This window comes from Molothrus aeneus, chromosome 30, assembly GCF_037042795.1.
Source record: "Molothrus aeneus isolate 106 chromosome 30, BPBGC_Maene_1.0, whole genome shotgun sequence".
In the NCBI taxonomy this organism is placed as follows: Eukaryota; Metazoa; Chordata; class Aves; order Passeriformes; family Icteridae; genus Molothrus; species Molothrus aeneus.
The window spans coordinates 207,368-230,824 of record NC_089675.1 but is presented as its reverse complement, the minus strand read 5'-3'; the positions used below and the strand labels follow the sequence as shown (position 1 = coordinate 230,824).

Genomic DNA, 23,457 nt, shown 5'->3' with positions numbered 1-23,457 from the left:
TGAGACAGGCAGATCCATTAACCAAAATATCCTGCAGGTTCTATTCACAAGGAAAAGCTCCAGTCCATCTTTTTATTCAGTTTTTTTTTTTGAAAAATTTCCTGACGTTACAGAACTAAACTGAAATGTTTTTTTTTTGTTTTTTTTTGCTTTTTTTTCGTTTTTCTTCCACTCTTACATTTCATGACAAAAACAGAAACTTCATGAGCCGAAAAAACGGGGAAAGGAGGGGAGAAGGTGCTGGAGGGTGGGGAGAGGAGAGAGAGAAGCTTTATAAAACTAAGATTTGGGGTTCAGCAATTTTAAGAGCTGAACGAAGGAATTAAAATGCTTTTAATTTGAGAAGGGGGGAAAAAAAAATATAACCCCGAAAAACAGAACAAAAACGAAAAAACAAAAAAATTGAAACAAACTGAACCTGGTGAGTGGCGCGAGGCTGGAGGAACCGAAAATGTACAAACTAGTTTAAAACCTGGGTCGGTGCTAAGGGGCCGCAGATGGATGGCGAGGCGGGGGGGTCCGGGGCCCCCCTAACTGCTGCCCATGCCCCCGGTCTCCGAGGAGAGCCTGCAACGAGAAAAGGGCGTCAGAGGGACCCCCCAGCGCCGAGACGGGGTGGGAGGGACGCCCTCGGGGGGCAGAGGGGCCCCACGGGGACCCCCCTCGGGAGGGGCTGGGGGTGCAGAAGCAGCCGGGGAAGGGAGGAGCCCCCCCGCCCCGGAGGGGTCTGGGGGTGCTGGGGGTCTGGGCTGAGCAGGGCGGGCTCTGCTCCGAGGGCTCGAGGAGGGGGAGATCCGCGGCCCCCGGCGGGGCAGGGAGGAGGCAGCACAGGAGGGGGGTGCAGGGAAGGGGGGCACCTCCAGCAGGGACCCCAGGGGTGCAGGGGGGCCCTGGGCCAGCAGGGACCCCCAGGGGCAGCCCCCCCCAGCCCGGCCATGGCGGCTCCGGGCTCGGCCTCGCTGAGCTTGGGGCTGTGGGTGGGGGTGAGGACCCCCCCAGGCAGGCAGAGGGGACCCCGGGCCGGGCCCGCTGCGGCACAGATCTACCAGAGCAGATTCTCACCGTGGCAACTTTATTACAGGTACAGACAGTTACGAGAGGACAGGTGAGGCCCCCAGGGCACCGGGGATGCAGTTCCCCCTCCCCCAAAAAAATCACGGAGTCCCTTCCCTCCCTCCGCCCCCTATCCCACCCCAAACCCCACAGCTGCACCCAAACTACTCAAAAAAAAAAAAAAAAAAAAAAAAAAAAAAAAAAAAAAAAAAAAAAAAAGGAAAAGGAGGAGAAATGGGAAAAAAAAAAAAAAAAAACAACAAGCAACAACTAGAGGCAGGCAGAGAAGGAGTTGTGACCGCTCACAGGACAAGGGGACACAGTCTCTCGGCCAGCAAGGAGAGCTCTGCTGCTGCCACGGCAGCGCGAGCTCGGTACAAAGGAAAATTTAAAAAAAAAAACCCAAAAAAGAATAAAAAAAAAGGAAAAAAAAAACTGGTGTTGCAAGTCTCCTCTCCGGGGTCCTGGTGCTGCCACCCCCTGGAGCAGGCTCAGTACGGGGAAAACCTTTGCTTCTCGGCTTTGAGTTTGTTAGTGACACAGGGCACGGCGGGCGCCGCGGCGCCTTTGGCCGCAGACACGACATTTAGCGCCAGGAGAGGGACAGGTTTCATGCCAAGCAGACTGGAGACACAAGGGGCAGTCGGAAGAGGGTTGGGGAGGCTGGAGGGCGCGTCGGAGGCCCCCGCGGTGGCGAGCGAGGGGGTGGTGGTGGAGGAGGAAGAAGAAGAAGGGGTGGAGGGTTGAGAGAGGTTGATGCTGAGGTGGTCAGGGATCGTGACGGAGGCTGCCTGGGAGGAGGGTTTAGCGCTTTCTAAACTGTAACAGAGGAGAAAAGGAAAAACAACAACAAAAAAAAAAAGAAAAAAAAGAAAAATAAAAAAGAAAAAAAAAAAAAACACGGGTGTGGGTGGGAGGGAAGGAACAGCACAAAATGCGAAAAAAAAGCACAGGACAAACAGCAAAAACGGCGCAGGAGCCGAGCTGGGGAGGAGGAGGAGGGAGGGAAGGAGGGAGGGAGGGAAGGGATCGTGCTGCCAGGCCTGGCCCGGCTGCACACGGGACCCCCACACCCCCCAGAGGATCCCCGTGCGCCAGGAAGGAGCCAAAGTCCAGAGAAAAGCTCCAGCAGCTGCTGCGGAGGGAGCAGGGACACAGCCCAGGGAGCCCGAACCCAAGCAGCCGGGAGATGCCACTGCCAGCTCCAGGCAGGGAACAGGGACAGGGGACACCGACAGGACAGCCCCGGAGCAGAGCCAGGTGCTGCCAGCAGCACCAGCAGCGCTGGGATGGCAGCGGGACGGGACCGGGCAGCCCCTCCTGGCACCCCTCGGGGTGGCACAGCAGAGCCAGGCTCCCCCCAGCCCCTTCCGCGCCCGGCAGCATCCCTGGGTGGCAGCGGGGAAGGGACAGCAGGCACGGGAGGGCACAGGGAGGGAGGGGGGACAGGGACAGGCCTTCCCCTCATGCGGGGCACGGGCAGGGAGGGAGGGGGGCACGGCGAGGCCCTGGCACTCACCTGACATTAATTAGATACTGGGCCAGGCTGATGCTCGCTGCAGATCCAGTTATGGTCACCTGCCTGTCAGTAGAGCCTTCCACGGGGTTGGCAATCTTGATCTGAGCCCCGGACATCTGGCGGATCTCGTTGATCTTGGCGCCCTGACGCCCGATGATGCAGCCAATCAGCTGGGAAGGGACAGGAAACCGGGTCAGCTCGGCCTCACCCTGCCCTGCCACCTCCAGGGGGGACACCGGGGAAATTCCTGCAGGGAAAGTCCCAGCCCCACAGGCTGTCCCAGCCCCACAGGCTGTCCCGGGCGGGAGGGGACGACACCATCTTTGGAGGTGTCCAAAATGAATGGTGAGGATGTGGCCCTTGGGGACATGGGCACACGTCCTTGGGGACACAGTTGGTGGGGGACAGCTGGACTTGGTGGCCTTAAAGGCCTCCTCCAATTTTAACAGCCCCAGGATTATGGGATACCTGGGAGTGGGGTGTTAGTTGGAAAAGGGGGGGTTAAGGGATTGAAAAAAGGCTTTATTGCCTTGAAGATCACTGGAATGGGGACAAGGGACGTAGTGGCAGCCAGAGTGGCCCGAGGAGGGGGTTTGGGACGCAGCCACGAGCCCACCACAGCCTCAAAGGCAAGGCCAGAGACCCCAGAGGCCTTGTGAGAGGGGCAGACCCTGGGGAGCCGAGGGGCAGCCACGGCCCGGGATACTCACATCGTTTGGAATGGTGAGTTCATGGGAGGTGGTTTGGGCAGAGGCATCCAAACCTGCTCGGAGACAGAGAGAGGGGCCCGGGTGAGGGCGGGGCAGCCGGGGGGTGCAGCACCCCAAGTGCTGCCAGGTTCAGGCTGCTGGGAGGGCTCGGAGCCGGCGGGGCGGGCACAGCAGGCGGGGGGGCCCTCCAGCCCCGCTGCTCCCCAGCCCTGCCTCCCTGTGTCACCCCCAGGCCTCTCCCCTGCGTCCCCTCCATCAAGGCGGGACAGTCCCAGAGCAGGGGCTGGCACGGGGCGCTCCAGCCGGGCACTCGCCCTCCACTCCCACTCTGGGTCTGGCTTTCAGAGCTCCCCTCATCCTCCTCCTCCTCCTCCTCCTCCTCCTCCCTGCCGCCCTGCAAGGCTGTGCTAAGGCAGGCACTGGCTGGGAGGCTGCTCACACCCCACACGGGGCTGAGCTCATGTGCCTGGGGTGTTTTGAACACACTTTTCCATTTCTCCCCCCTTCCCCAGCCCGCTCCCTGCGAGAGGGAGCAGTGGTGGTGGCCTCAAGCGCTCACTGGGGCTGTGGCAGGGGGACACAGCAGGTGACACCCAGTGCTGTCCCCCGACTCCTGGGGCAGCTCTAGCTCCTGACAGCTCCAGCACCTCCTCAGCCGGAGGCTGCTCCCCTCTGCGTGGTTTTTTTTGGGGTGGGGAGGAGGTCAAAGCTTGGGGCCCACAGCTCGCTGGGACAGCCGAGCCTCCACCCAGTCCTGCTGCTCTCCACTATCCAGCTGTGCTCCAGGGCCCAGGCAGCTGAGCCAGGCTGCACCTCCAGCCCTTCTGGGGCTCCCCTCAACCCCTTTCCCCCCCATCCGGGCAGCATCTATCAGGGAGAATGAGACCCCGGTCAGCATCAATACACAACAGAGTAACTACAGATGGTGTGTTTGGATCATTACCCCAATAGCCTTTCACCTCTGCAGAGCTGGAGTCAACGCCTGTTAAGATACAAGTCACAATGAGTTTGGCTGTCTCAAGTTTAGTTTAGAGCTCCAAATGGGTAATTTGGATTTTTTTTTCTTTCTTTTTTCTTTTTTTAGGTGGCTTGGTTGTTTTCCAGCCATCTTAGCGAATCCGCAGTGAATCTGGCACAGTCAGCAGTTGCCTGCTGTGGGCCTGGAGCAGCCGGAGGGGAGAGAGCGGTGCTGCGGGCGGGGGCTCCCAGGGCGCTGGCGCAGCTGCGAGCACCAGGCAGGCAGGGAGGGAGGGCAGCAGCGTGGGCGGACGGATGGAGAGCTGGAGGCCCTGTCCCTGCGGCCCCAGACACGTCCCAAGAGCAGTGGTTATTACCTGGCCGGGCCCGGGCAGCGTTTGGGGTTAGGTTTGTGTGAGCTCGGCCCCCGGGCGGGGCCGGGCCGCGGCCGCGCGCGAACGCACAAGGAGAGAAGGAGTTTCCATACCACTGAATCCAGTGTTGCCATGAGACATTGGAAAGTGTGACTGTTGCATTGCCAACTGGTGCAGCTTGGTCAGCTAAAGGAGGGACAAGGGAAGACAGGGAGAGGGAGAAAGAGAGAGAGAGAGAGGCTGGCGTTAGCCATTTCCCAGGGCCGGGGGCAGCACTCGCCGCGCGCACCCGCACGGACGCGGCCCCGCGCCCGCCCCGGCCCCCGCGCGCCGCCACGGCCCGGCCACGGCGGGCTGGGGGCTGTGCCCACCCCCCCGGTGCAGCGAGGGCTGGAGCAGCGCAGGAACAGAAGCAGAGAGGAGCGGGAGGAGGGAGCGGGTGCCCGGGGCACGGCGGGGAGCGCAGGGCGCGGGCACGGAGCGCGCTCGGCTCCACCGCGCCGGCCCGGCTTCCTCGGAGCCCCCGTCCCCCGCGCCAGACCCCCCTCGCTGCCCTACAGGTGCCAGGAGCAGAGAGCAGCCCCTACGGGATGAGGATGGGTGCCAGAGGATGGAGGTGTCCGACAGCGCCGGCCGCCGCTGGGATGGGCCCTCCGCTCCCGGGCGGCCCCGCCGGGCTGGGCCGGGGCCAACCCCCCTCCCCGACTGCCACCTGCGCCCGCTCGCCGGGCCAGCTGTCCCCTGCCCCGGGAGAGCCACCGTGGGGACACGGCCACCGCGTGCTGGCTGGGGGGGGCCGTTCTCGTGCCAAATTGGGGGGGGGCGGGGGGGCAAAGGAAAAGCCAGAGCTGGTGTGAAATGCCAAGCCAGGGAGAGGTGGGTTCGGAAAAAAAATATAAGGAGGAGGGAAGTGTCAGAGAGGAGGTGGGGGAGGATCCAAGGAGAGATCTGAGGCCAGATGGAGCTGGCTGCAGGAGGGCCAGCTGAGGGGGGTGAGTGGTTTTTTTTGGGGGGGGGAGGTTCTGGGGAGCTCAGATCAGATCGAGTATTCAGCCCCAAGCTGAGCCAGCTCGAGTGGAGAAAGCATGGAGAAAATTTTTTGGAAGGTGGGGGAGGAAAAGGGTGGATTTCAAGACAAGAAGTTGTAAATAAAAACTTACATCTGGCTGTGGAATGGCATACTGTCCTTGAATGGTATAGGCCTACAAAAGGAGGAAAACAGTCCTATTAACAACCATCGGACAGCCACCCAGGGACAGACAGATTTCAACTAGCCAGGAAGTCAGAGAGCCAAGGTGGAGAGTTCTCCGGGGCGAGGGAAGTGGGGCAGGAGAGGCGGGGACGGATAAATGCTGTCACAAGCAGTTTCTAGGCTGGCGGTTACTCGAATTGGCCTGACGTGGCGGGTACGGGGAGGGGGTGGGCAGAATCGGTGCCGTCCCCCCCCCAAAAAAAAGGTGGCAGACAAAAAATAAGGAAAAAAAAAAGAAAAAGAAAAAAGGAAAAAAAAAAAAAACCAACAAGAGAACGGCTGGGATCTTGATGAAGATGTTATGGTGTGGTGAGTCCGACAATGCTGCTATCCCTGCGCGCCCGCGCAGGCAGGGAGGATCCAACGCCCCCGCCGGCCCTGCTGCTGCTCCTGGCCCCTCTCTGCCCCGGCCCGGCAGCTCCCCCGCCTCCCCTCCCACCCCCAAAAAAAAAGTTTTGCCCCGTTCCGAGTCCTCTCGTCACTCCACACGCCTAGGACAACGTCGCCGGGCAAGCTACAGGTCAGTGCTGGCGCTGGCTACCACTGCTCACACGGCCCAGTGCTCGGAGGGGAACGAGGCGAGGGCCTGACCTGCCACAACTCCGTGTCCCCGAGGTTACAGGGGACAGCCACACACTCCAGATTCCTCCTGAAGCTACCCAGAAAGGGCGAGGCACTGGCTGGGGCCTGGCTGGCTAAGGTTTGGGGAGGTCTGGGGGGGCCGGGCAGGTGGGGGCGGGTGGGAGAGGAGGGGGAGAGGGGGGTACACAGCCTCACTTCCAGGTCACCGGAAGAACTGCAGCCCAGGCTGGAATTGGCCCAAGTTCGTTGCCATGCAGTGGCTGCCGGGTGGCCTGCGTGAGGAGAGGTTGGTGGGCTCAGAGTCCAGTTCCCAGTGGACAGGAGTCCACAGCACAAAAAGCCACCGTTGTCGGTTTTGGGGGACGGGGACAGGGATGCCACCCTTGTTGGCAGTCTCAGAGAGGCCAAGGATTGAACGGGCCGTGGAGACTGAACTCCCCTCTCACCTCCTGAGGTGGTCCCTCCAAGTCAGAGTTGAGGCACATGGATGGGGCGGTGTGGGGGTAGCTCGCACTGCCGCTGCTGTACCTGTCCTGTGGATAAATTAGAGGACTTCAGTCTCCAGGGCTGTCAATCCGAAACCTTTCGCTAACACCAAACTCAACATCCACATTAGCTCAGTGCTGATCGAGGGCTCGCCCTGCTCTACGCGCGACTCTGAGCTGCAGACAGAGAGCGCAAGGCCCACCGGGAGCGGGGCCCGGGGGCCGCTGCGGGCCTGGGCCGGGGACGGGGGCGGAAAGAAGGAAGGAAGGGGAGAAGAGGGGCAAGGGGAGGGAAGAGATGCGTGGCTGTGGAAGCCTGCTCCTCACTGCTCTAACGGGGAGGGGGCCGGCTCCCGCCCCGCCGCTGGCCGGGGCGCGGGGGCTGCCCCCGGTGCAGAGCGGCGGGAGAAGCCGTCGGGGAGGCGGGGGGGGGGGCTGACCGGGTTCAGGTGGGGAGGAAGAGGCAGGGAGAGGGGCAGGGGTGGGGAGGAAGGGGACGGCGGCAGCTCCGTCCCCACAACAAGCGTGGCGGGGCTGGGAGAGCGGAGTCAGGCCTGGCTCTCGGGGAGGCCGGCAGCAGCTACACCCCTTCCCTGACCCCCTTCCCTGCCTACTGAGGCCCCCACTGACCAAGCCAGGCCCTGCCCACCCCGAGGGGCGTCCCTGGCACAGGAAGGCAGCGGATGCGTTGTCGCCATGGTCTCTCCGAGCGTTGGGGCAGCCCCAGGGGCGCAGGGTGGGAGCAGCTGACCCGCACCCGGGCCCGTTACAGCGGGACAGGATCCAAGGGACACCTGTCCCCTGTAAGGTGGCTCGGGGCAGGGCTCGGGCCACTGCCCAGCTCAGCGCAGGAGGAACTAAAGCCCAGTCACCTGACACTACTCCTATCTGACACCCTCCCCTCCTGAGAGACGAAGCCTTTGCACACCCCAACCCTACCCGTGGCACAGGCTGAGCCTTTGCACCCCGATAACCACTGGCAGAGAGCAGAGAACCCCCAACCTCCGGGCCAGTCACCCACAGAGGTCACAGCGAGTCCTTGGAGCCAGCCCGGGGCAGGGGGGCAGAGCCCGGCTTAGGCAGCTCGGCCCCGTTCAAGCCCCCACTGCCGCCACCACACTGGCAAACGGATTTTTTGGCCGGTTAATTCAGGAGTGTTTTCCAGCACCCTCTCCTCCCAAATCGGCCGTTTTCTTTGCCTGCTGCCCTCCCGCAGCAGGGGCAGGGGGCCGAGGCCCAGCAGAGCCCTTGGGGCCGAGGGCACAGCGTGGGTGACGGGCACGCGGAGCGGCCGGGGCGCGCTGGCAGCTCGGAACGACCCCTGCCCGCCCTCGCTGCCCACCCCGCACCCCAGGAGCAGAGGAGAGGCCTTACCTGGCCGCCTGCAAAGATGACGGGAGAGCTGGATGGCTTGGGTCGGTACGGGATGGTGACACCCTTCGGGGGAGACTGCGTGACAGGCAGGGAGGACAGGTCAGGCACCTCGCGCCGCTGGCACTGGCAGCCCCCTCCCCACTGCCCACACCCCCGGGGCTCTGCTCTGCACCTCCAGCTGGCCCTCTGCTGACCCAGGGCAGCAAGACTTCCTCCCCACCCTGGGCACAGGGCCGAGGGAGGACACCCAGCAGCACAGCAGGGCCGTGGGTGACACCATGAGCTGCTCTCGAGGCCCTGCTCGACCCCGGTTTTAAGCTGCTCCGAGCCTCACCTGGATGAGGCTGTAATCCCCAGCTATCCCTTTATCCCCCAGAGGCTCCTTTCTTCTCCCTCCCCAGCACTTCCACCCCTCCAAGGGCAGCAGGATCCCCTGCAGCACCAACTCCCAGGGACAGGCCCGGGGAGGGGCCCTACCTCAAGCATGACGACGCAGATCTGTTTGACGCACTCGATGATGGACTGTGGGATCCCAGCGATGGTGATGGCTCGCTCAGTCGAGTTGGGCAGCATGTCCCCTGCCACCTGGACCTGTGCCCCCGTGCTCTGCCAAGTCGAGGGTTAAAAATAGCCCGTCAGACCCCGGGCAGGGCTGAGACCTCCGTGACCAACCCTGTGCCTGGTTATACATAGCCAAAACTGCCCCCCCCAGATCCTCCTGCCCCCAAAATAAAGTCCTTTAATCCCAGCTGGATACAATTCGGTCACCAGGAGCCTGAGGCAGCAGAGGGGGACCTGGCCTCAGCCCGTCCCTGTAACCCAAGCCAAGCCAGCAGAGTTAATCTAACAGCACCCAGTGCTAAATGGCATGGCACCCAGTGCTAAATGGCATGGCCAAGGGCAGCGCTGGCCTGGAGCCCATCTCCCTCTCCAAAATCTGAGAAAAGGCTGGGGAGAGGGCGATCAGGAGCCATGGGAAGGGGGGAGCAGGAACCCCAGTCTGTGAGAGATAGCACCAGGCAGAGAAGAGTCTGGCCTGAGTCTCAGTCTGCCAAGCACTAAAATACAGGGAGCACCAAAAACTCCCAGTGGTGCCACATCCCATGGGCAGGGACAACACAGGGATTTGCCTCTGGGGACACCCGAACCCCCGTGGGTCCCCACGGGCTGGGCAGCACGCACCTCTCGGATCTCCTTGATCTTGCAGCCTCCTTTGCCAATGAGGGACCCGCACTGGCTGGCGGGCACCACGAGCCGGAGGGTGACCGGGGGCCGGCTGGCAGCTGTGCTGTTGGTCATGGAGCTGCTGATGTCCTGCGAGGAAGAGGAGGTGTTGAGGGCTCAGCCCTGCGGGGACGGCACACGCTGGGGACGTGCCCGGCACAGGGACAGGGAGGTGACGCTGGCACCGGCGGCCGAGGCCAAGGTGACCTCGGGGCTTTCCCAGGACTCGCTCAGCAGCCCAGAAAAAACACAGATGTATTTTGGGGAAGCAGCAGCCAAACTCTGCTGCCTCAATGGAAATGGGTTTAGGCACTGGCCCAGGCTGGGTGCCACCTCAGCCAAGCAGGAACTGGTGCTGGAGGGGGCTCGGGGACTCCACGGCTCCAGGGTCAGCACGGAGCCTCCCTCTGCACCAGGGATCAAGGCAGCAGCTCCGGGAAAAACAATCCCGGCGCCGATTACAGCGGTCATGTGCTGGCAGGGGGAGGGGAGGCACAAGGCCAGGGCTCAACTGACCTACTAAAGCAAAGCTTCAGCTCCAAGGCCGGTGCCCGGAGCGCTGCAGAGCCGTGCAGCCCGTGGAGGACTCTGGCTCCCTGCATTCGGCACTAACAGCTCCAAGCCCTGCAGCCTTTACGCTGCAGCGAGGGCAGGGGAGTTTGGGGACAGAGCTGCCAGCACAGGCTTGTTTGTCCCTGGGCAGTGTCCCAAATCTAAAGGGCAATAGAATTTGTACCACCACAAGCAAGGTGAGGGCCACAGAGCTCTGCCCCACACCAGGTGAGGAGCACTCCCAACTCCTGCTCCCTTCCAATCCAGAAATCTCAACATCAAGCCCTGAGAGCAGGCTCTAACACCTGCAAGATCCAGGTTATGTAGCAGCAAAATCCTCCCTGGAAGTCACTGATTTAACAGGACCAGGGACACGATGCAGCTCCTGCAGCCCCATTTCCTCCCTGGCAGGGCCGGGGAGAGAGCTGAGCCCTGGCGTGTGCTGGGGGAAGTGGCACCAGCACCAGCAGAGCCAGGGGGATTCCAAGCCCCGCTCTGCTCCACGCTGTGGGCAGGAAGTCCCTGCGGAGCCCTGGCTCCAGCACTGCCTGGACCTTGCCCCAGCACGGCACCGGACAAAGATCGGGGCCAGGCAGGGAGACGCCGGCTGCCCATGCAGAACAGCGGCCCTGGGCCCCCCGGGGCCACGCCGGGGTCAGCTCTGCCAGAGACAAGGGATAAACGGGGCAATGACTGCAGGGGGCCGTGGACACACCTCTTCCAGTTTGTCAATGATCATCGCAAAAGCTTTGAAGATGGCGTTGGTGGGTCCCGCCAGGGTGATGATCCGCTCGGGGCAGTTCCCTTCCGAGATGTTGATGCGAGCTCCGCTCTGCGGGGAGGCAAACGCCACCTCAGTGCCCGGGATTCCTGCGGATCCCCCGCCGGGGACAGAGCCCTCCCTCCTCCTCCTCCTCCCCTCCCCTCCCTCGGCTCGGGCAGCCATCTTCTCCTCCTCGGCTTCCTGCCGCGCCTGCCCACAGCTCCCGGCATTCCCCGCGCCATGCCGCCGCCGCGCCGCCCGCGGAGCCCGCGCCAGGCCCGCCATCCTGCCCCGCTGCCGGCACTCACCTCCTCACGCATCTTCTTCACCGACTCCCCTTTCTGTGAGGGAACAGAGAAGGGAGAGAGGCGTCAGCGCCGCGGCGGGTGGGCAGGGAGGGAGGGAGCGGGACGGAGAGAAGGGGAAAGGCAGGGCTAGGGGAGTTTGTTCCTCACTTACCTTCCCAATGATGCTTCCCACCTCCTGGGATGGAAACAAAAGCACCGTTAGTCAGCGTTTTAAAAACTCCTGGAGCCCCAAGCCTAAACTCGGCTCTTTTCACAGTCAAAACAAGCTCCTGAGCACTTGAGTTCTGCCCCTCAGATAACCGGGGTTTAACCCAGTTGTGCTGATCTTGTTCCCACCTTCGCTCCCATTAAGTCGTTCTGCCCCCCCCAGTAATTATTTCCTTTGCTGGGTGCGCCCCAGGATCTGCCCAGGCACCTGCAGCACATTCCTAGCCCCACAGCAGCTCCAGGAGACCCCACGGAAGCGCCCAGCCCACCCCGTGCCAGGCCAGGGCTCCAGGCAGGCGGATGGGGACACGAACCTTGCCGTGCATGAGTAGCCGGATGGTGAGCGTGACATTGAGACCCCCTTCGATGACTCCGGTGTCCATGGTGGGCAGCGCGGGGTCGGCTCAGGCTGCAGCAGCGCTCGGGCCTCGGCTGGTGGGAGAGGGGCTGCGTGAGTGGGGGGCTGCGACCTGAGGGGCTCTGCCAATCCCCCCCAGCCTGTCCAGGCAGGATTCCAGCCTCCCTGTGCTGCTGCGCCCCTCAAATCACCCCTTGAAGTGTTGGGACAATCCGTGGTGGTTTGGCTCCTCCTCCTATGAATTTCCAGAGCTGAACTGGCCCGATCCCACCTGGAACCAGCAACTCTTGGGGTCATGAGGGTCCTGCTCAGCCCCTGCCTCCTCCCAGCCCTGCTCCTTGCAGGGGTTTCCCTGAGGGACAGCTGAATACTTCAGGGTGACCCCCGGTAGCACTGGGGACACAAATGGTTCCTGGACACAACCAGGGATGCCGAGGGGACACTGAGGACTAATCGTGGTCCCTACAGATCCGGGGAAGCCGCTGTTCCCTGCGAGCCCCACACTCTTCCCAGCCCAAATCTTCCTGCAGCTGCCCGATGGGAGCAGGCACCCCAGTCGCAGGGGTTCGGCCCGCTGGACAGCCGGGATTGTGGAGAAAATAAACGGCATCGGCGTTCCCGAGCCCGCGCGGGGCCCCCCGGAGCAGGTTCCGAGGCGATTCCCTCAGACCCAGATAAGGCCACATGAGCGCACGATCAGGTTTCAAACCACCTGAGTCGGCAGCGGTTGCAAAACAGCCCGGCCGGCCCCAGCCGAGCTTTTCATAGGAATCCGGTAAATAAACTCCCATTTCGGCCGCCGCTTATGCCTCATCAAAGTTTAACCACGGCCGAGGCAGGCCCGGGGCCGCGCTGCCTCGCTGGCACCCAAGGGCTTTGCCGCGGCCTGCATGAGCCCGGCCCGGCATTCGCCGGTTCGGGGAGCGGAGTCCGGGATCGCAGCTCCGACAGCGGGGCGAGGGCGAAACGGGCCCCGAGCCCGCCCGCCCCGGCAGCCCGGGCCCGTCCCGGGGACAAAAGCGGCCGAGCGGCCCCGCCGGGGGTGACGCGGGCCCGGGCCGGGCTCTCGGCGAGGCCTTTCCGCAGGGAAACTTCCCCGAGCTCGGCCCCGCGCCGGATCCCCCCGCCCCCGGCACCTCCGTCCCAAAGCCGGGGACGCGGCTGCTGCGGCGGGGACGCGGCTCTGAAACGAGCCCGTCCCTGAGGCGGGGACGCGGCACCGGAGCCAGCTCAGCCCTGCGGGGCGGATGGGGGGGGGGAGGGAACCGGGCAGGGAGTCCCGGCTCCAAGCCGGGCCGGGGGGAGCGGAGCGGCTGTCCCGGAGCGACCCCGAGTTACGATGGAGCCCCCGGATGGGGCCCGATCACAAGGCGGGTGAAGGGGATCCCGGGCCGGCGGCTCCGAACGGGGCTCGGAGCCCGGCGGGGGGAAGCGGCCAAGCGCCGGGAGAGCGGGAGGGCCGCGGGGAGCGGGGGGAAAAATGGGCCTCTGCATCCCGGACCGGGCGGCACCGACCCGGGGCTCCGAACCCGCTCTGAACCGGGCACCACACTGTTCGGCTCCGGGCAGGCCCAGGGGGAAGACCCGGATCCCCTGGGGGGGCGGCGGCCCCGCGCAGGCCCGTCCGTGCGCCCCCTTCCCGCTCCGGCGGGGGGAAAACAACAGCGCGGGATGGCGGAAAAATCGGGCCCGGGCGGGAAAAGAAAAAAAAAAAAACTAAAAGAAAAGAAAATCAAAAAATCAAACTCCAAGAAAACGGAGTAGAAAGAAAGAAAAAAAAAATTCTCCCCACGCCCCTCGGGGCCCCCCCGCAGCCGGCCCGGGCGGGGGGCGGCGGCGCCATGTGACGCACGCGGCGCCCCGAACCCCCCCTGCCCGGTTCCGGCGGGGGGGGGAGCCGCGGGGGGGGCGGCGGGAGGCGGCAGCAGCGGCCCCCGAGCCCCCCGGGGCCGTTTGTGCCCCCGGCCGGCGGCGCGGGGCGCGCGGGCCGCACAGGCCGCACAGGCCGCGCAGGCCGCGGGCGCCGTGAGGGCGCGGCCGGCGGGGGGGCGGCGGGGGGGCCGCGCTGAGGGCCCGGCCCGGGGGGGATCGGACCCGGATGGCGGCCGGGGGGGCGCGGGGGGCCCGCGGGGAGGGCCGGGGGACGGCGGTGGGGGGGCGATGGGGGGGGGGGGGGCGGGGGGTCGGGCCTACCTGTGTCGGCGCCGGTAACGGCGTTGGGCGAAGGGCGCTCCGGGCGGAGCGGGAGGAGGGAGGGCGGGAGGGAGGGGGGGGGAGGCGGGGAGGGAGCGCGGCGGGCGGGCGCGCGGGATGGCGGCGGCGGCGGCGCGGGCGCGGCTGCTCCGGCTGCGGCGGCCGCGGGTCTGGGAGGGGGCGGCGGGCGCGGCCCGATTTACACCCGCCCCGACCCGGAAACGCACGGCGCGCGCGGGGCGGGACGGAGCGGCCGCCGCCCCGCACAGCGCCCCCGTGCTTCGGGGAGGTCCGGGAGGGGACTGGGGCAATGGGGGGGAACTGGGGGGCACTGGAGGGGCCTGGGGGGCAATGGGGCAGCAATGGGGGCACTGGGGGAGCTCTGGGGGAAATAGGGGTAAAGGGGAGCGAATAAAAATGTGCTAGAATTGTGTATGGGAGCTATGGGGCAAGTGGGGGGCAATAGGAAGGGCTGGGGGGCAATAGGGGCAGGGGGACACAGGGCAGCCCGCGGTTTGTGTCCCCCTCAAGCCCAGGCCCCCTCGGCACGAAGGAGACGCTGACGCACTTTGGGGTGTCCCAGAGCTTTATTGGGGGACAGGGGGGACAACCCGGGACCCCCCCGGCAGTAGGGGACGGGGGACAGGATGGGGGTCCTGGGGGGTCCCAAGAGAGTCCAGGTGGTTCCTGGTGGTCCCAGGTGATTCTGGGGGGTCCTGCGGGTGCCTCAGTCGGAGCTGCTGGAGGAGGAGGACGAGGACGAGGACGAAGAGCGCTGGGGGGGATAGCAGAGCCATGAGCCCCCGAGGGGGGCTGGGGGTGACCCCCTGTGTCCCCCCCCGGGTCTCCCCCACCTTGTGCTTCTTGTGAGCCTTCTTCATCCTCTTCTTCATCTTCTTCGCCGCCTTCTTGTCCAGCCCGGGGGGGAGCGAGGGGAGCACCCCCGGGTGGGGGAGCACCCCCGGGTGGGGGGGCTGCGGCAGGGGGGGGCCCAAGGGGGGGCCCGAGGGGGCCAGAGGCGGCCCCGGGGGGTACGGGGGGGGGCCAGCGGGGTACGGGGGCTGCCCTGGCCCCCCCAGCGGGTTGGGGGGCGCCGCGGGCGGGGGGTACACGGGGTTGGGGGGTGGGACCTGGGGGGGGTACGTGGGGTTCGGGGGGTACGCGGGGTTGGGAGGGGGCGGCTGTCCTGGGGGGAAAAAAGGCGGAGATTGAGGGGGGGGTCTGACCCCGGGGGGGGTCAAGGCAGCCCCCCCAGTTTGGGGTGTCCCCCTGTACCTGCACCAGGGTTCCACATGGCGGGAGACTCCAGGACCTGGGGGGGCACCGTGGGTGAGCGGGGACCCCCCGAACCCCCCCAGGCACCCAGGGGAAACTGAGTCAGGGGGTTTGGGGGGCCCCCCCGGGACTGGATCGAGCCGGGCGGCGGGGGAGCTGCAGAGGAGTCGGACGGTTTCGGGTGCGGGGGGGATTTGGGGTTTGGGGTGCACGGGGGGGTCCTGGGACTTCGCTCCCACCTTCGCTCCGGCCGCGGCCCCTCCCGGCAGGAAGCGGGGGCGGGGCTTAACCGGGGGCAGGGCTTATGGCGGGCTCCTCCCCGGGGGCGGGGCCTGCTCCTGCCCCCTCCCTCCCGGGTCCCGATGTCCCCCTGCCCGCCCCGTGCCTCAGTTTCCCCGCACGCACCTGGCCGGGGGCGGCCGCTGCGCCGGGGTCCCCCGGGGCCGGTGCGGGCCCCGCGGCCAAGCGCTGGAGCCGCTGCAGCGCCCGCTCGGCCGAGAGCCGCGCCTCGGGGTCCGGGTCCCAGCAATCCTCCAGCAGCTCCGGCAGAGCCCCCCCGGCCTGTGGGACCCCCACCCACCCGGGTCACCCGGGGATGTCACCCGGGGATGTCACCCGAACGGGGACAGCCCCCGGTGCCCTCAGCACCATCGCTCCAGCGCGGAGGGGACCCCTGGGCAGCGACCCCCCCAAACACCCCCGGGTACCCGAAACGCCCCCGGGTACCCAGGCAGGGACCCCCCCTCGGACCCCCGGCCCCCTGCGGGTCACCCCTGCCCGCGCCCACCCGGGGGGGTCCCGGGGGTCCCGGGGCTCTGACCTGCGGGGTGCGGTGCCAGGCCGGGGGGATGAGCGGCCGCCGCCTCTCGTCCGCGGCCAAGCGGCGCAGCTGAGCCCCGCTGGGGCTGGAGCCCAGCTCGGCCTCGTAGGCCAGCCGGAACGGCGGCACCGGGGCTCCTGCGGGCGGGGCGGCCGGGGGTCAGCGGGGCCGGGGGGCCGCGGGCAGCGCGGGGGGACCCGCGGGGCTCACCGGGGCTCAGGGCCTGGCAGCGGGACAGGATCTCCCAGAGCAGCAGCCCCAGCGCGTAGACGTCGGCCTGGCGCAGCGCCCGGCCCCAGGCCCGCAGGTCCAGGCTCTCATCCAGGATCTCGGGTGCCAGGTACCGCTGCGTGCCCGCCTGCGCCACACCAGGCCCTGAGCGGGGGCTCGGGGCCACCGGGGCTGCTGGGGCCACCGGGGCCACCAGAGCCACCAGGGCTACCAGGACCACCAGGGCCACTGGGCCTCCATGCCAAGGACAGGCTCAGCTGGCAGCCACAGCCCACACTGCCAGCGACATCTGGGGTGCCATCCCCAACCCAGGGCTGTCACCTTCCCAGGCCATGCCATGCCAGGCCATGCCATGCCATGCCATGCCATCCCACCCCTGTCCCCCCTGTCCTCCTGTCACCTTGCGGATGGCCACGCTGTGCCGGCTGCTGGCGCTGTCCTGGGCGCGCGGTGGCAGCGCCAGCGCCAGCCCGAAGTCGCCAATGGCGCAGGTGCCGTCCTCCCGCACCAGCACGTTCTGGCTGCTCAGGTCCCGGTGCACCACGCTGGGCTTGTACAGCCCTGGGGACACCGAGGGTCACGGGAGGGACAGGGCAGGGACAGGGCAGGGGGACAGGGGACACCGGGGGTGCCGTCCTCACCGTCACGCCACAGCTCCTGGTGCAGGAAGGCCAGGCCGCGGGCCAGGGACAGCGCCAGGCGCACGCTGCCCGCCCAGGTCCCCACGTGCTGCCCCAGGAAGTGGCGCAGGGAGCCCTGGGGACCCGTGAGGGACACGAGTGGGGACGTGGGGCACCCCCCAGGATCTCCCACACATCTCCCCCCACCGGCCCCCATCCCCATCCCTGTGCTCCCTGACTGTCCCACGCACCCCCCTGAGGCCCCTCAATCCCTTGCACACCCCGAGCCCCCCAAATCCCCGTCACAACCGAGCCCCCCGAGCCCCCATTACTCCCGTACCCCTTGAACCCCCCAGACTCCTGTTACCCCCCTCCCTGTACCCCTCATACCCCCAAGCTCCTGTTACACCCACCCCTGTTATCCCCTGAGCCCCCCAAACTCCCGCTACCCCCGTCCCGGTCCCCCCCAGCCCCCGGGGTGACCCACGGCCGGGTAGAGCTGCAGCACCAGGAGCCCCCCGCGGGCTCGGGGCGCGGCCTCCCGGGTGTGCAGCAGCCTGGCCACGTTCTCGTGCTCCATCAGCGGCAGCGAGTGCACGGCGCGTTCGGCCGCGAACCTCCGGCCGGCCCCGGCCGCGAACGCCTTGATGGCCACGGGCCGCTGGCGCAGCGTGCCCCGCCACACGGCCGAGAAGCGCCCGGACTGCAGCACCTGCCCCGCGGCGGGGACACGCACAGGGGACACGGCTGGCACCGGGTGTCCCCGAGCCCCGGCACCCCCACTCAGGGACCACCTTTGGGGGTCCCTCAGAGCTGTTGTGCCCCCCCCGGACTGATGCCCCCTCTGCCATGGGTGTCCCCACGTCCCCTCCCCATATGGGTGCCCCCTCCCAGCGCCACCCCCTTCTCTGCCCTCCCACCTGGGTGCCCCTGTTGGGTGTCCCTCCCCCCATGGTGGGTGTCTCCCGGGGGGTGTCCCTCGCCCCGTGGGTGTCCCCCGCCCCGTTAGGGTCCCCGCGTGGGTGTTCCCCGCCCCGGGGGTGCCCCGCACCTGCAGGAAGTGCAGCGCAGGCAGGTCCGGGCTGGGGGGCTCCGGGGGGGAGACCCCGATTCTCCGTCCCCCCCGCGGTGGCTGCCCCGTGCGGGCCCTCGTCCGGCGCAGTCCTGGATGGGGGACACCAGGGACACCCCGATCCGGGGACCCCCCCACAGGAACCCCCCCCAAATCAGGGACACGGGACCTGGGGACACCAGGGACCAACAGCCCCCCCTCGCCAGGCAGGGGACATGGGGGATGTGGCATCCCGGGGGACACCCCACCTGGGACACCCCACCCGGGACACCCCACCTGGGACACCCCACCCCAGGGGGTCACAAGGACGCCAGGGACCCCCGCCCCAGGGACAGGGTGACACAACATTGGGGACCCCCCCCTCCACCCCGGCAGACCCCCACTCTGGGAACACCAGAGATGCGGCCTTTGGGGACACCCAGGGGACATGGGGTAGGGGCCGGCTGTGCCCGGGGGTCCCCCCGTCCCCGCCGTGTCCCTGCCCCTACCGAGGACGCCCAGACAGATGAGGAGGATGAGGAGGAGGGGGCTGGCGCCCAGCAGCCACAGGGTCCCCGCGGACCCCCCCCGGCCGGGTACTGGGGACAGAGACTGAGGTGACACGGAGCCCCGCTGAGCCCCCGGGTGTCCGGGGTGGTGGTAGGGGACACTTTAGGGGATCCCATGGCTTCCCCAGTGCCCCCAGAACCCCCCGGCCCCGTACCTGGGCCCGGGCGGGGCCCCCCGGCGGCCGCCGCGGCGCCGGTGGCGTTGCCGTTGCAGAGGTGGCCGTGGCACAGGCACAGCAGCACGGAGCTGCCCGGGTGGCCCGCGGGGCTGGGCGCGCAGGTGGCCGAGGGACAGGCGTCCCCCCGCCCCCCCCAGCAGCCTGGGGACAGCGGCGCGGTCACACGGGGGGGGCAGGGGACAGGTGGGACCCCCCCGCAGCGGCTCCTCCCCGGCGCCGCCGCCGCCGCCGCTGCTCAAGGCCAAGGCCAAGGCGGCCGCTGGGGAGGGACCAGAACCTCCCCAATCCCCCCTGGCCCGGATCAGCCTCTGCTCCTGCCCCCCGGCCCCGATCCGACCCCTTTTGCCTCCCCAAACCCCCCCAGGGCAGCACTGAAGCCCTCAGTCCTGCCCCAGCCCCTTCTATCCCTCCAAATCCCCCCCTGGGGCAGAACCAACCCCTCCATCCTCCCCCAAAATCCCCCTGGGGCAGAACCAGGCTCTCCATCCTACCCCAAAATCCCCCCGGGCAAGACCAGTCCCCTCCATCCTCCCCCATCCCCTTCTGCCCCTCCAACCCCGCCTGGGGCAGGCTCAAAGCACAGCCCCCCTTTCCCCTGCCCAGAGCCGGGGGTCCCGGGGGTCTCCCCCTTTCCCCTGCCCAGAGCCGGGGGTCCCGGGGGTCTCCCCCTTTCCCCTGCCCAGAGCCGGGGGTCCCGGGGGTCTCACCCTTTCCCCTGCCCTGAGCCGGGGGTCCCGGGGGTCTCACCCTTTCCCCTGCCCTGAGCCGGGGGTCCCGGGGGTCTCACCCTGCACCAGAGCGTGGCTGCGGTTCCAGATGCCCACGCAGCACTGCCCGGGGGGGCAGCGCACGGCGCCGGCCGCCGCCCCGCCCGCGTCGCCCAGCGCGCCCCGCACGCTCGGGTGCTTGTAGGACACGCAGGTCAGGTTCTGGGGACCTGCCGGGGACACCTCGCACCAGGGGGGGCTCTGAACGCTGAACCTCCCCAGAAGGGCCCCCCCAGCCCCGGCTGTGCCCCCCTGCACCCACCTGGGCGCCCCATGGGAGCCTCCGCGGGGCCGGTGGGAAGAGGAGCGGAGCAGGAGCAGCAGGAGGAGGAGGAGGAGGAAGAAAAGGAGAAGGAGGAGGAGGAGGAGGAGGAAGGTGCTGCCCCCGCATCAGGGAGGAGAGAGCCGGGGTGTCTGGGGAGGGGGGCAGCCAAGCCTGGCCCCCTGCCCTGCGTCACCCAAACGGAGCTCAGTGTCCCCTGTCCCCTCTGCCACCCCCAAAACCGGCCTGTGACCCCCCAAAAGGGGCTCAGTGTCCCCTGTCCCCTCTGCCACCCCCAAAACCGGCCTGTGACCCCCCAAAAGGGGCTCAGTGTCCCCTGTCCCCTCTGCCACCCCCAAAACCAGCCTGTGACCCCCAAAAGGGGCTCAGTGTCCCCTGTCCCCCCTGCCACCCCCCCAAAAACCGGCCGTGCCCCACAAGGGACCCCCCCTCAGACTTCCAGACAACGCCAGCGACTCGTGTTTATTACAAAAAGAACTCGTCGTTCCCCATTTACAAAGGAGCCCCCCAAAACTAACAGTTTCATCTAAGTCTTTTTGTACAAAAAAATAGCACTTTGGGACCCAAAAAAAACCAATCATCCACCACCCCCTCCCCCCCAAAAAAATCGCCTTTGGGGGGGGAGGTTTATGACATCAGCCACCGGATTTGTAAAAACCAACCCCCCCTCCCCTCCCCTTCCCTAAATTAAAACAACAGAGACGGGACGAGATCAAACAGGGAGAGAATTATTGCCAGTTTGGGGGGGCTGGACCCCCCAGGACCCCCCCGCTGCATAGAGAACCGGCCCCGGCCCCCTGGAATGGAGGGGTGACAGTGGATTGGAGCCGGGGCATGGGGGCAGCCCCCAGAGCCCCCCCGGACCCTCTGTGGGGCGTGGGAGCGGAGCAGGGGGGGCTCGTCCCCAGCCTGGCCCCCCCTTGTCAAGGCACGTTTGTGTTTTGTGTCCCGGGAATGGCCGGGGGGCTTTGGGGGCCGCTGGGGGGGTTTGGGGGTGCCGGGAGCAGGGTGGGGACCCCGGTGCCGACAGAGCCAAAATGGGGGCGGGGGGAGGATCCAGCTGCACCCCCACCCCCCCCCCGGCACTGGGAGCAGCGCTGGTGGTGTGGACCCCCCCCCAAAATGCTCTGATCCCCCCAAAATGCTCTGATCCCCCCCAAAATGCTCTGATCCCCCCCAAAATGCTCTGATCCCCCCAAAACACCGCAGGGGAGCAGCCCAGGCTCTGAGAGAGCCCCCCCGGGGGTCCCTGGGGTCCCCCTCCCTCGCGGCTGCGTTTCCATGGGAAAGCCGAGCTCCCTGGGGACAATCCATGCGCAGGGAGGGGACACCGGGGACATCACCGGGACGGGACACGCCAGGGACGTCCCAACGCCGGAGCCGGGGTGGGGTTTGGCACTTGATCCCCTCTGGGGACAGAGCTAGGCTCGGGGGGCGTCGGGGCGGGGGTAAAATCACCAAATTGACCATTAAATTAAGAAACCTCCTGGTTTTTGTCCCAATCCTTTGTGGATTTCGGGCTGGGGGGGGGTCCGGGGGAGCTCATAGTGCTTCACAGGGTTATTAAAATACAAATGCTTAAAGTTTCCTATATAAAAATATACAAATGCAAAAATAGATATCGAGAGAGAGAGCCGGGGGGGGCTGGGGGGGCCGGGCCCTGCGCCCCCTCCCCGGGGAGCTTCTGCTGCCTTTCCTTTTTTTTGCGTGTTTTTTTACAAAAACCCCCCCCCAAACCAAAACAAGATTCCTGCTTCCCGCCGGCTCCCGGAGCTGCCGAGCGAGCGGGACAAAGCTCGGAATGGAGATGGGGCAGCCGGGGCAGCTCCTGCTGGCCCCAGGGACTCCGGCTCCTCCCCGGGCTCCTGGCTCGGCTGCAGCTTCTCCCGGGACAACGGGGAGCGGGACAAGGAAGCACTGAGGGGCTGCGGGGCGGCTGCTCTCCACCTGCCCTGGCGAGGACAGCAGCTCCAATGCCCCCGGGAACGGCCCGGAGAGGTGAGAACAGCCCGGGGCAGGTGGGGATGGATGGCCCGGGGCAGGTGGGGATGCCCCGGGAAGGTGGGGATGGATGCCCTGGGGCAGGTGAGAACAGCCCGGGGCAGGTGGGGATGGATGCCCCGGGGCAGGTGAGAACAGCCCGGGGCAGGTGGGGATGGATGGCCCGGGGCAGGTGAGAACAGCCCGGGGCAGGTGGGGATGGATGCCCCGGGGCAGGTGAGAACAGCCCGGGGCAGGTGGGGATGGATGCCCTGGGGCAGGTGAGAACAGCCCGGGAAGGTGGGGATGGATGCCCTGGGGCAGGTGGGGATGGATGCCCTGGGGCAGGTGAGAACAGCCCGGGGCAGGTGGGGATGGATGCCCTGGGGCAGGTGAGAACAGCCCGGGAAGGTGGGGATGGATGCCCCGGGAAGGTGGGGATGGATGCCCTGGGGCAGGTGGGGATGGATGCCCCGGGCAGGTGGGGATGGATGCCCTGGGGCAGGTGGGGATGGATGCCCTGGGGCAGGTGGGGATGGATGCCCTGGGGCAGGTGAGAACAGCCCGGGGCAGGTGGGGATGGATGCCCTGGGGCAGGTGAGAACAGCCCGGGAAGGTGGGGATGGATGCCCTGGGGCAGGTGGGGATGGATGCCCCGGGGCAGGGGGGATTCATGGATCAGCGGCCATCCCGGGGGGGGCTCCCCTCTGCACCAACCCCAAAATGGGAGCAGGGAAGTTCTGGGTCCCCTCCTGGGCTCCTGCCCCGCTCAGGCCCTGCTGGGCTCACCCCAAGGCTGCGCCTGGGAACAATCCCAGGTTTCCTTTTGGGGATCCACTCCCTGCGCCCCCCAGCCCCGGCTGGGGATGAGCCCGGCAGGGCAGCCGGGATGCGGCTGGGGCAGGAAGAGGAGGGTGTGGGAGGAAGAACGGAAAGAACCGAGCCCTCCCCCGGCGGGAGGAGCAGGATCCTGCAAAACCCTTTTTGGGGGTTTTTTCTCCAAACTGTCCCTATTTCCAGCACCCTTTTTTTTTGTCAGGAGCCACCTCCAGCGGTGCCACAACAAAACCCTCGAGTGTCCCTCGTGTCCCTGCGGTGCTTCCCCCTCGCTCCAGATCGGCTGAGCTCCGCAGATTCTCCTTTTTCCCGATTATTACTATAATTATTATTAATTCCAATGCTGGCTGTAATAAAAAAAATCAACTTTTCCCCCCCGAGGAGGCTCCAGTTGTCCCCCCAGGGCTGCGTCCCAGCCCCTCTGTCCACGACCTTCCCATGGAGCAACTCCACTCCCACGGGACAGGGAGCCTTGCCAAGAAAACGGCTGGAAAAAACCAAGATCCAAGAAAAAAAAATAAAAACAACACCTGCCAAGGCAGGGGAGGGCAGTGGGAGTCCAAGGGTGAAAAATCCAGCGGGATCTCCCCCCGAGAATGCCAAAGGAATTACAGAGTCACCTCAAAGCAAAGCGCCGACAGCCCGGGAGGGGTCGGGGGGTCTGATGGGAAATGGGACCTGGGGAGGGAAGGGGAGCTCGGGCATCGTCCGGCGCGCCCCAGAGGGGCTGACCTGCTCCAGGATAAGGCATCAAAGGGACCACGCCATGGTCACAGCAACATCTCTCCTCTCTCAAACGAACACATTTTATATTTTTATATATATAATAATAATATAGAATCTTTTCTCTTCTTTTTTTTTGTTTTTTTTTTTTTCTTTTCTTTTTTGTTTTTTTGTGTTGGTTTTTTTTTTTTTTTTGTATTGTTTTGTTGGT

At 66.2% G+C, this 23,457-nt stretch overlaps 3 protein-coding genes and 1 long non-coding RNA gene across 58 annotated transcripts; all 4 read right to left on the bottom strand.

Annotated features, from left to right (window-relative positions):
* Positions 1-13: 13 nt before the first annotated feature.
* Positions 14-13,985, bottom strand: PCBP2 (poly(rC) binding protein 2). Of its 11 annotated transcripts, none has more exons than XM_066567545.1 (16): positions 13,912-13,985; positions 11,675-11,792; positions 11,305-11,328; positions 11,154-11,186; positions 10,798-10,914; positions 9,489-9,620; positions 8,784-8,912; positions 8,307-8,381; positions 6,894-6,980; positions 6,654-6,719; positions 5,774-5,815; positions 4,727-4,799; positions 4,226-4,264; positions 3,283-3,335; positions 2,573-2,742; positions 14-567 (listed from the first exon to the last, which is right to left on the bottom strand). In XM_066567545.1, the coding sequence occupies exons 2-16, from the start codon at positions 11,741-11,743 to the stop codon at positions 531-533; spliced, it is 1,146 nt and encodes a 381-aa protein (XP_066423642.1). In that variant the 5' UTR covers positions 11,744-11,792; positions 13,912-13,985; the 3' UTR covers positions 14-530. The 11 variants fall into 11 exon arrangements, with proteins under 11 accessions (XP_066423642.1, XP_066423643.1, XP_066423644.1 ...); XM_066567537.1 differs by lacking the exon at positions 14-567 and adding an exon at positions 1,288-1,872; XM_066567546.1 differs by lacking the exon at positions 6,654-6,719.
* A 494-nt stretch (positions 13,986-14,479) lies between these two features.
* On the bottom strand, positions 14,480-14,882 carry LOC136567795 (uncharacterized). The gene is made up of 2 exons (XR_010785150.1): positions 14,766-14,882; positions 14,480-14,686 (listed from the first exon to the last, which is right to left on the bottom strand). It is a non-coding gene; the product is annotated as an uncharacterized lncRNA (long non-coding RNA).
* Positions 14,883-15,072: 190 nt separating this feature from the next.
* AMHR2 (anti-Mullerian hormone receptor type 2) lies at positions 15,073-19,698 on the bottom strand. Its single transcript, XM_066567739.1, has 12 exons — positions 19,686-19,698; positions 19,444-19,593; positions 18,633-18,797; positions 18,418-18,507; positions 17,909-18,021; positions 17,345-17,569; positions 16,879-16,993; positions 16,638-16,798; positions 16,217-16,364; positions 16,007-16,143; positions 15,592-15,747; positions 15,073-15,223 (listed from the first exon to the last, which is right to left on the bottom strand). Exons 1-12 carry the CDS (start codon positions 19,696-19,698, stop codon positions 15,149-15,151), a joined length of 1,548 nt encoding a protein of 515 aa, XP_066423836.1. The 3' UTR covers positions 15,073-15,148.
* A 1,190-nt stretch (positions 19,699-20,888) lies between these two features.
* On the bottom strand, positions 20,889-23,426 carry PRR13 (proline rich 13). 45 transcript variants are annotated; one of them, XM_066567531.1, is made up of 4 exons: positions 22,098-23,426; positions 21,987-22,054; positions 21,856-21,899; positions 20,889-21,811 (listed from the first exon to the last, which is right to left on the bottom strand). In XM_066567531.1, the coding sequence occupies exons 1-4, from the start codon at positions 22,359-22,361 to the stop codon at positions 21,285-21,287; spliced, it is 903 nt and encodes a 300-aa protein (XP_066423628.1). In that variant the 5' UTR covers positions 22,362-23,426; the 3' UTR covers positions 20,889-21,284. The 45 variants fall into 45 exon arrangements, with proteins under 45 accessions (XP_066423628.1, XP_066423614.1, XP_066423617.1 ...); XM_066567517.1 differs by having other exon boundaries at positions 21,856-21,967; positions 22,011-22,034; XM_066567520.1 differs by having other exon boundaries at positions 21,856-21,967; positions 22,011-22,078; positions 22,145-23,426.
* Positions 23,427-23,457: the final 31 nt, after the last annotated feature.

Coding starts and splice junctions, on each gene's coding strand:
- PRR13 (XM_066567489.1), bottom strand. CDS start 22,361: ATGAATCCCCCCTGCCCCGGGGCATCCATCCCCACCTGCCCCAGGGCA. Junction 22,079..22,120: donor CCCAGGGCATCCATCCCCAC/CTTCCCGGGGCA, acceptor GGCTGTTCTCAC/CTGCCCCAGGGCATCCATCC.
- PCBP2 (XM_066567537.1), bottom strand. CDS start 11,743: ATGGACACCGGAGTCATCGAAGGGGGTCTCAATGTCACGCTCACCATC. Junction 6,981..8,306: donor TCATCTTTGCAGGCGGCCAG/GTAAGGCCTCTC, acceptor ATTTATCCACAG/GACAGGTACAGCAGCGGCAG. Junction 1,873..2,572: donor CAGTATCTAATTAATGTCAG/GTGAGTGCCAGG, acceptor CCTCTGTTACAG/TTTAGAAAGCGCTAAACCCT.
- AMHR2 (XM_066567739.1), bottom strand. Junction 18,508..18,632: donor GGGGCCCCGCCCGGGCCCAG/GTACGGGGCCGG, acceptor CTCTGTCCCCAG/TACCCGGCCGGGGGGGGTCC. Junction 16,144..16,216: donor CTGCCAGGCCCTGAGCCCCG/GTGAGCCCCGCG, acceptor CCCCGCCCGCAG/GAGCCCCGGTGCCGCCGTTC.